The 10867-nt window shown below is 40.4% G+C and overlaps 1 protein-coding gene across 1 annotated transcript in view; it reads right to left on the bottom strand.

Annotated features, from left to right (window-relative positions):
• Positions 1-5378: 5378 nt before the first annotated feature.
• LOC126193177 (NAD-dependent protein deacetylase sirtuin-2-like) overlaps positions 5379-10867 on the bottom strand; it is a 35837-nt gene continuing 30348 nt past the window's right edge. Inside the window, exons 7-8 of the mRNA XM_049932665.1 lie at positions 5895-6075; positions 5379-5664 (exon numbers count right to left, since the gene is read on the bottom strand). Of these exons, the coding sequence (XP_049788622.1) occupies positions 5515-5664; positions 5895-6075 (331 nt within the window). The 3' untranslated portion in view covers positions 5379-5514. The remainder of the gene's footprint in view (positions 5665-5894; positions 6076-10867) is intronic.

Genomic DNA, 10867 nt, shown 5'->3' with positions numbered 1-10867 from the left:
AGCTGCCCTTTTTTGCACCCTTTCAATGTCCTCCGTCAATCCTACCTGGTAAGGATCCCACACCGCGCAGCAATATTCTAACAGAGGACGAACGAGTGTAATGTAAGCTGTCTCTTTAGTGGATGCTGCCTGTAGCAGCCCTAGCTTGTCCCCATCATGTCTCTGCATGCTCCCAAAGCTCCCACAGGCTGCACTGGCAGCCTTTTATCCTTCCGCCTCCACACTCGACACCTCATCTGCACCCCAAATACTTGCTCCAGCCAAGATTGCTGCTCACCTCTGACAAAGTCACAGTTGCGTCTTAGTGCCCATGTGTGTGTGAATATGTGTGTTTTCTATGTCTGACAGACTTGTTCTGCTGAATATTCTAGCGTTCTTTTCATTTTGCCGTCTGTGATTCAACATCTCCTCAATGTGGTGAGCAACAACCTATTCCTTCCGTAGAGTTGTAATTCCATCCTGGGTTTTCCATTGTTACATTGTACAAGGTTGGGTGGACAACATAAGCTTCTTCTGCAAGTACATTAAATAAGATAGAATACTCCAAATTTTTGGGTGTACATACTGATGAAAAATAGAACCAGAAGAAGCATATTACTGAGCTTCTCAAGCAATTACAGTCAGCTTCTTTTGCTCTTTGTGTAACTACCAGTCTGGGGAAGAAATGAATCAACCTCTTACATATTTTTCATATTTCCACTCTGTAATGTCTTATGGAATAACTTTTAAGTCATCAATTCAAAAGAATTTACTGAATAAAAGCAAGCAGTAAAAACAATATGTAGCATTCATCCGCAGCCTTCATGCAGCTCCATGCAGGTATCTCTTCAGGGAGTTGGGCATCTTAACTGTACCATCACAATACATATATTTGCTAATGAGATTTATCATAAATAATCCATCACATTTTGAGAAGAATACTTAATAAGCTGCAACCAAAAATGTTTGACAATTTTAAAAAAAGGCAAAGGTTTAGCAGCATTAATAGGACAAAAAAGTGTATACTAATGTCAACATGAAACATGTATACAAGTCCTATAAACTAACTTATTCCATGTCATTTCGATAAAAGAATCATTCAAATGATCTACGAAAAATGTAACTAACTGCTGACTGACATGTCGAGGACTTGGGTTCAATTCCCAGTACTGCCAGGGATTTTCCTTTGTGGAAGGTCTGGTACAGAGTGCACTCGGCTAACTGAGGAGCAACAGGACTGATTAGTAGCATTCCCAAGGTCAAGAAACCTGACAGGGTGGGAAAGTGGTGTGATAACCACATGTCCCTCCATACTGCATTCAGTGTTGCTATTGACAGAGGATGACACAGCAGTCAGTGAGGCCCGACTGGCCCGTCTACGGAACTTTACCTACCTCACCTTACATGTAACTAAGTGACAGGTTTCTGGTTGTGGCTATCTCATTTCACAGTATGCTCTATACAAGTCACACTCTTGGTACAGCAACTGATGTGTAGTTGTGCATAACAAAGAAAGTACTTTGTTTCCGGATCATATATGCGCTACAAGTTTAGAACAAAAATAGCACAACTCAAATGCACATCACTGTGTAGTTACTAATTTATACATTATGTCCTGAATAACGTCCTCGATGTTCAAATTAGACTTTCTGTTAACGATTAAGATTATTCGTGACTAAAGTGAAGCTGTGATTACTGTGGCATGAACAGACTATCACTAATTGCTGGTTTTAAGTTGCTTATATTTGCTAGGTCCAAGTACTAATTTATTAATGTATTCATTTTAAGGTTAGAGCTACAAAACAAAAGGTATGTTTCAGACAAGAGTCAGTCTGTCAAAGCTCTGTAGGATTCCACAGTGGTTAACTTAAAAATGAATTTTATACAGTGAAAAAAATCACCTGTTTCTGAGCAGTACACTACTGGCTATTGTTTAACACACAATGAGGTGACAAAAGTCATGAGATAGTGATATGCACAGATACAGATAGTGCTAGTATTGTGTACAGAATGTATAAAAAGGCAGTGCACTGGCAAAGCTGCCATCTGTGCTCAGGTGATTTGTGTGAAAAGGCTTGGACTAGACACATGGGACATTCCATTTCAGAAATCATTAGGGATTCAATGTTCCACTATCCACAGTGTCAAGAGGGTGTTGAGAAAACCAAATTTCAGGTATTACCTCTCACCATGGACAACACAGTGACTGAATGCATTCACTTGATGACAAGAGGCCAGTGGCATTTGCATAGTTGTTAGTGCTAGCAGACAAGCAACACTGCATGAAATCAGTGTGGGACACTTTATGAACATACTTGTTGGGACAGTCCAGCAAAATTTTGTGTTAATGGGATATGACAGCAGACTACCAATGCAAGTACCTTAGCTAATAGCACAACATTGCCTGCAGTGCCTCTTCTGGGTTTCTGACCATATCCGTTGGACACTACGCAACTGGGAAATTGTGGTCTTGTCAGATGAGTCCTGATTTCAGTTGGTAAGAGCTGGTGGTAGGATTCGAGTGTGATGCAGATCCCACAAAGCCATGGACCCAGGTTGTCAATAAGGCACTGTGTAAGATGGTGGTTGCTCCATAATGGTGGAGACTGAGTTTACAGGGAGTGGACAGAATCCTTTGGTCCAACTGAACCAATCACTGACAAAATTGTTGTGTTCAGCTAGTTGGAGACCACCTGCAACCATTCATGGACTTCATGTCTCCAAACAACTATGGAATTTTTATGAATGACAACATGCCACAATTGTTTGTGATTGGTTTGGAGAACATTCTGGACAGTTCAAGTGAATGATTTGGTCACCCAAATCATCCGACATGAATCCCATCAAACATTTATGGGACATAATCGAGAGGTCAGTTCATGCACAAAATCTTGCACCAGCAACACTTTCACAATTATGGACAGCTTGGCTCAATATTTCTGCAGGGAATTCTAACAACTTGTTGAGTCCATACCATGTTGAGGCCAAACAACTATGGAATTTTTATGAATGACAACATGCCACAATTGTTTGTGATTGGTTTGGAGAACATTCTGGACAATTCAAGTGAATGATTTGGTCACCCAAATCATCCGACATGAATCCCATCAAACATTTATGGGACATAATCGAGAGGTCAGTTCGTGCACAAAATCTTGCACCAGCAACACTTTCACAATTATGGACAGCTTGGCTCAATATTTCTGCAGGGAATTCTAACAACTTTTTGAGTCCATACCATGTTGAGTTGTTGCATTACACCGGACAAAAGGAGGTCCAACATGATATTAGGAGGTATCCCATAACTTTTGTCTCTGTATGTTACAAAGTACCGAGACACTTGTTTCCATCAACTTAAATGATGTTAACATTTGGTAGCACAAACACTACTGATTGAACATTCATGACAAAGTAAAATAGTGTACTACACTAGTAAACAATCCTATTTCTTTGGTATTCGTCAATAAGTATCTACAAATACACCGTAAGATACAAAGCTTATCTTCCAGTACATTCCCCTTACTTTTTTCAGATTACACTGAAATCCCTTGCATGCCTTCATTGGTATCTCATAATAAAGATAATGAGGAGAATATCTCCATTTTAGCCAAGGAATTCGAAGAAGAATCACACACTTTTCAGCAGCATATATACTTCCTAGCAAATTAGAACTGGTGCTGGACTAGGACTCACAGTATCACTGAGGCACTGTCAGAATGAAGGTTTTAGTTTGTCAATGCGGTTTCCCGACATACTTCAGCAGCTTCTACGAGAGAAAAATATCTGTCTCTAGTTTTAGTCTGGCTAAAAATGTGATCCCAAAAGTTTACTGCAGTACGCACTTCAAGAATGTGTGAGGTTTCTTAGTAATTCTATGATTAAAAATGTTTGATTAGTCCCATTAGTTCCACTGACTTGGAGCAATTCAATCAACTCCAATGAAAGTGCTGAACATTCACTGTTTGGTCCCTTAGGGATTCACACGCATTTGAACATCCACTGTGCATGCAACATCAGCACCTGGTGAGAAAATTTATTTGCTGCACGAGTCAGCAGCCTAACAGTCCATTAATCACCCTCTTAAGAGAAAGAGACGATCTTCCACATACAAGGTCTACATCAGAAATAAGGAACCATTAGATATGGTGTGTATCATTGGATTCAGATTGTTACATAATCACATACATGGAATGCCATTCACTATTGCTATTTTATGAGAAATTACTTTGCCACAATTAATTCAAACTTATGTTAATCTTTATTGGCTGCACTCTGTTGATGTTATATTGATGGATCTTGATATCAAGAGACTTCAACAGAAGGATGTGCTTTTCTTGTCCCCAAATTGAAACATTCCAAGTAATTTCATCTGTCCCCATACTGTACCATTTTCACTGCAGAAGAAATACTGATTTGAGAGGCTTTCAAATTTGGTCATCATGTGGGGCTCCCGACCTGCTGATGATGTCAAGACTCAAAAAGTGTATTGCAAGCTACTGAAATTCTGAATTGGAATTGTAAAATTAATATTCAAACATCGGAAATCTTATAAAGAGGTATGAGAATCTATTTTCCTTGGGTTCCAACTCATGCACGATTGGTCTACAGTGACAAGGTCAACCAGCTAGCGAAGTAGGCCATTGTTTCTGGTACTGTAATGAACATCAGTCTACCATCTTCTCAGTTCAAGTTATGGATGTGGCAACCGGTTGAGGATTGACACCTTTCAGTCAGCCAAAAAGGTCAAAACTAGGCTCTGATCCAACCAGTAAGTAGAAGCACCCCCCACTTTCCAAAGTTTCAGGTGAGCAGGAAGCTAATAACTACCTTGATATGAGTTCATTACCAATGATTGCTTAACACTTTCCCATGTATATTGCATAGGTATCAAGGATAATGCATTCAGCAATTGCCAAAATAAAGGTGATGATGTAAATCACTTGCTGTTTTCCTAGAATTTCTTCAAGCCACAGCAAAACTGCTTACTGCAAAATCTTGTGAAACTGAAAGTGACCCTTTCAAAAGTGCTCCTGTTTTATTATGTCATGAAGTTCTTCAAATATACACACCCCTTTTTTGTTTTCTATGAGACTACAATGTAGGTATGTAAAATTTTTGATTGCAAAAACACTCTACTGAGTTCTCTTTCTTATATTCTATTTTGTTCATAATTGATACATCAAGCTCTCTTAGTTATCAGTGTTTGAACTTACATGGAAATTGTAATATCGTTTAAAATAATTTTTCAAACTATTTATATTGTGTTACCTCTGTATACATAATTTTATATTTGTATCGAGCTGTTCGCAGTGTGGTTCAAAAAACCTATGCCAGTGATACGACCAAAGAAATGCATCTTTAAAAGAATAATATGAATATGCTAGTGAGAACAAGTGTAGTTACCACAGACACATTTCATAATTTCTATTCTGGTGAATGTATTACTGCTTCATACATTATAAACTTACAAACATTATAAAAAATTTTAGTTTGTACAGAGATCAACAGTGTTAACATACAGATTAATTTTCATTCTTACTTTGCTTCTTCTTTAACTTCTGATTTTTGTTTCCCCTCTGACTGAGCACCTTTTCTTTCTTGCTCATTTGTTCCTGTACTGACATTTTTGCTGTTCTCCTCATCTATTCTTTTATGTTCTTTGGCAACTAATTCTCTCAATTCATCCTGAAATATTAAGGAAAGAATTTGATATATACAATACACATATATAAGATGGTAAAGAATGGAAGATAAATTATTTCGACAACCCAGAAACTGCATGCAGAATAAGCAGTAATTACAGCTCTTGGTAATGTCAAATTATGAATGGTAATTACTTTATTTACATTTTAGTTATATCAAGTTTAAGTTACCTGACCTCCTACAATCAGACAAAAATATACTGTGGGACTTACACCCCATCCAAGCTTGTCTGCTAGCAACTGACATCCATAATCACAGTCACCTAGTAGAGCAACATCACGAGAATACTCGGATTTGAAATCAAGACCACCAAGTCCCATCATCACCATGAGAGAACTTCGTTCACCAGCCTTTTCTCTGTTCACAAGTAACCTAGGACAATTGCTTGAAACTCTGCAACAGAAAACATCATTTAAATACATAATTTCATCAATTTCAGGCCTGACTGTGATGATCATCTATCTTGGTTGGGGTGCGCAGTACAGACAGCTTGCTATGGTCTCACCCACACAGAATGCCACACAGTTTTTGCAGCTAAGTTGGTAGACCACAGGGTTGCTTCCACTGGTGGCCCAACCTTTAATGTGGTAAGAAATGCCACTACTGTTCCCTAAGCGCAACAACTGACTCCAAACCTACAATCTCCATCCTGGCCACCATGACCAACTATATCCTCAATCACAATTAGTTCATCTTTGATGTCATCACATATAAACAAATTGGTGGTTCAGCTGTGGGCACCCACGTCACCATCCCATGCCAACCTATTCATGGGCCCATCTAGTCACCCACAATCCTAAACGCTCACTGGGTTCAGATTCTTTAATGAAATCTTGATCAAGGGACTGAGGGCAAGAACACCCTAGCCCTATTCCTCCAGAGCCTCAACACCTTCTCCCTCATTCATTTCACCTGGTCATCCTGAGACCAACAAGCCACTTCCTCAATGTCTACTTCCACCTCATGGATGGCCCCGTCAGTAGTTCCGTCCACATCAATCCTTGCAAACACCAACAAAATACTTCCATTTTGACAGAAGCCACTAGTTCCACACCAAGAAATCCCTTTCATACAGCCTAGCCACCTGTGGCCATTGCTTGCATCTTTAGTGATGAGCAGTATCTCTACATACACTATGTGATCAAAAGTATCCGGACACTTGGCCGAAAATGACTTACAAGATCGGGATGCTCTCTATCGGTAATGCTGGAATTCAGTATGGTTTTGGCCCACCCTTAGTCTTGATGACAGCTTCCACTCTCACAGGCATACGTTCAATCAGGTGCTGGAAGGTTTCTTGAGGAATGGCAGCCCATTCTTCACGGAGTGCTGCACTGAGGAGAGGTATCGATGTCAGTCGGTGAGGCCTGGCACAAAGTCTGCATTCCAAAACATCCCAAAGGTGTTCTATAGGATTCAGGTTAGGACTCTGTGCAGACCAGTCCATTACAGGGATGTTATTGTCGTGTAACCAGTCCACCACAGGCTGTGCATTATGAATGGGTGCTCGATTGTGTTGAAAGATGCAATTGGCATCCCCGAATTGCTCTTCAACAGTGGGAAGCAAGAACATGCTTAAAACATCGATGCAGGCCTGCACTGTGATAGTGCCACACACAACAAGGGATGCAAGCCACCTCCATAAAAAACACGATCACACCATTAGACCACTGCCTCTGAATTTTACTGTTGGCACTACATACGCTGGCAAATGACGTTCACCGGGCATTCACCATACCCACACCCTGCTACTGGACTGCCACATTGTGTACCGTGATTCGTCATTTCACACAACGTTTTTTCACTATTCAATAGTACAATGTTTACGCTCCTTACACCAAGTGAGGCGTCGTTTGGCATTTACTGGTGTGATGTGTGGCTTATGAGCAGCCACTCAACCACGAAATCCAAGTTTTCTCACCTCCCGCCTAATTGTCATAATACTTGCTGTGGATCCTGATGCAATTTGGAATTCCTGTGTGATGGTCTGGATAGATGTCTGCCTATTACACATTATGACGCTCTTCAACTGTCGGTGGTCTCTGTCAGTCAACAGACGAGGTCGGCCTGTACACTTTTGTGCTGTTTGTCTCCCTTCGTGTTTCCACTTCACTATCACATCAGAAACAGTGGACCTAGGGATGTTTAGGAGTGTGAAAATCTTGTGTACAGATGTCTGACACAAGTGACACCCAAGCACCGGACCACGTTCGAAGTCCATGAGTTCCGCGGAGCGCCCCATTCTGCTCTTGCATGATGTCTAATAATTATTGAGGTTACTGATGTGGAGTACCTGGCAGTAGGTGGCAGCACAACGCACCTAATATGAAAAATGTATGTTTTTGGGGGTGTCCGATACTTTTGATCACATAGTGGATATGTTGGGGATCTTGCTGAGAGCCTCACAGACCAAAATTACCCTCTCCACTTTGTCCAGAAACAGATGTCCTATACCTCGTCTTCCCAGTCATTTACCATTCCCCACATAACCACTGCTCAGTCACAAAGGAGAACTCCTCTCGTGACTCAGTAAGCTCCAGGACTGGAGAAACTGAATCTCATTCACACAGGGTTTTGACTACCTCTCATCTTGCACTGAAATGAAAAATATTTTCACCACCTCTCCCACGGTCATACTCTGTCACTCATCCAACCTATTCTTGTCCATGCATAATCCATGCCTGCTCGCAACCTCTTGCCTCATATCTCTTCAACAGAACAAGATGTAAAAAACTGTCCCATAATCTTCCAACTACCACCTACTCCAATCCTGTCACAGGCATCTCCCGCCACAACAAAGGCAGGGGCATGTGCAAAAGCAGCCCTATGTCATACCAACTTAGCTGCAACCACTATTTGGTATTGTATGTGGGCAAGACAATTAACAATCTGTTGTCCACATGAACGGTCACTGCCAAACTTAGGTCATGCGGCAGCTAGACCATCGAATTGCACAAGTGTGCCATGTGGTATAGTATACTTGACTTCAGTGACTGCTTCACAGCCTTTGCCATCTTCATACTTCCAACCACCACATAATTACTGTGCCTTTACTATTCATCCCAGCTGAGATCATTGCTCACCACAGTCATGCCTTAGGATCTGCAGATGACAGCATCCTTGTGTGTGTGTGTGGGGGGGGGGGGGGGGGGGGCAAAGGCATTCTCAGACAAAATGTTCTGCATATTGGCAGATAATCAATTTCTCCACAAGAACGGGTGCAACAAAAATATGGGTAAGCATCAGCCACACTCAGATTGTGTGATGAAGCCTACTTACTATGTGAGGCAAGCTTTAAATGCAGTATTTCACACAATTTCAACACCACCTCTTTATTCACTGCCTTTATAGCCACAGTAAAGAAAATCCAATTCAAAAAAGAAACAAATCTGCAACTTTACCAAGGAATTAACACTACACTCAGGAAACATTTATTAAATATGACAGAAAAAATCCAACAAAAGCATTGACTACTCTTCACAAATATTAAGAGTTTCCATTACAGTAAAAACCGTTTGCTGATCATGTGTACTGGTAGTTGAACAGTAGCTGAAACAGAATCAAGCAATGTTTTGATAATTTCTGCATTCACATGTTGTGTCAGGATGTTGCCCTGTCCTTCACACTTTGAAAATCTGTTCTTCCTCATGACTAGTTTTTTCTTCCATCAGTTGCTTCCCACTTTTGTACAAAAAGACTTTTTTTATTTTTTTATGAGGTCTCCTTCATGTGCCTCTTGGATGCTCCATGGCAGAATTAGTCTCGTATCATTCTTTTCTGTATCCTAGTCCCATTTTGCTCCAATTATTAGTTATATAAGTGATGCAAACTAAGAAGTGCCATATCAGTAACATAGAAGAATAGTTTTTTTTTTTTCCCCAGCAGATGGTCACCCATTTAAACAAATAAAATGATAACATCTGGTCCTGCCTATGACTCACAGCCCTACACAGACAGATTATATTTTACAACTGGCAATCGTTTTGAGATTATCTGCTGGTGTGCAGCTGGTACCTCTACAATTGTATTTAAAATATTACAGGGAAATTTAAGAAACATCTCATTAAATCTTCTATTTTCCAAGCAACACATCTTGCGAATTTTGAGCAATAGTATTTACTTTTCTCAGTTTTTGAATGTAACTTACTTAGACATTCTCGTGTGATATGCTTTCAGATTTGAAACAACTTTGGCTAACCAAAAGTTACTGTAATAATTATTCATGTGATTATAATGATCACTATACAGCTTCTTACCTAACAACTACAAAACAACTTTTCTGACATGATTTCTGCTTCCTGCCTCCCTACCAAGATCTTGCACTAACTACCCATACTGAAGCAGGTTTTCAACGCCATCTGAAATCAACAGCTGTCTTCATCGACCTGACAGTGACAGGGACTGAGCTACAAGCTACTGCAAGTTGTATCAAGTCGAGAAATTGTGGATCTAATATCCAGCATGCTTAGTGAAAGGCAATTTAGAAGTGTTTCTAGGCAGCCCTAAAAGCCACAAACGGAAACTAAATAATGCCCTACCACAGGGATCTGTTTTAGCCCCATCACTATTCAATTTATACATTAATGATTTACCAACCACAATATCAACTAAATTCATCTATGCTGATGACATCGCACTGGTAGTACAGAGCAGTAATTTCGAAGATGGTGAATGAATTCTTACGAAGGATTTGATGATGTCAACTTTCTTTAAGAGCTGGAGATAGATCCCAACCACATCAAAAACTGAAGTCTCTTGTTTCCATCTAGCGAATCATGCTACGATCTACAAACCAAGAGTTCTGCTCAATGGACAAACGTTGAGGTACAATCCTTTGCCAAAATATCTCAGAATCACTCTAGACAGAACCCTGAGCTACAAAGAGCACATCACCAACTTCTCTCATAAAGTTGCTGCAAGGAACATCATACTACATAAGCTCAGTGGTACCATCTGGGGAACCTCTGCTGACTGTCTGCATTTAACTGGCATCAGTTTTGTGTACTCTGCTGCCAAGTACTGTGCCCCTGTCTGGTCAGAAAGTGTACACGTGAAGAAAGTAGACACAAAACTTAACGACACAATGCGCTGCATTATTGGCTCCATCAAATCAACCCCATGCCACTGGTTACCTGTACTGAGTCACATCCCTCCACCTCACTTAAGGTGGAAACAAGCTCTACTG

The sequence above is a fragment of the Schistocerca nitens genome, chromosome 1, assembly GCF_023898315.1.
Source record: "Schistocerca nitens isolate TAMUIC-IGC-003100 chromosome 1, iqSchNite1.1, whole genome shotgun sequence".
Lineage (NCBI taxonomy): Eukaryota > Metazoa > Arthropoda > Insecta > Orthoptera > Acrididae > Schistocerca > Schistocerca nitens.
Note: the sequence above shows the minus strand (reverse complement) of the source record. Positions and strands in the feature narration are given on the sequence as shown.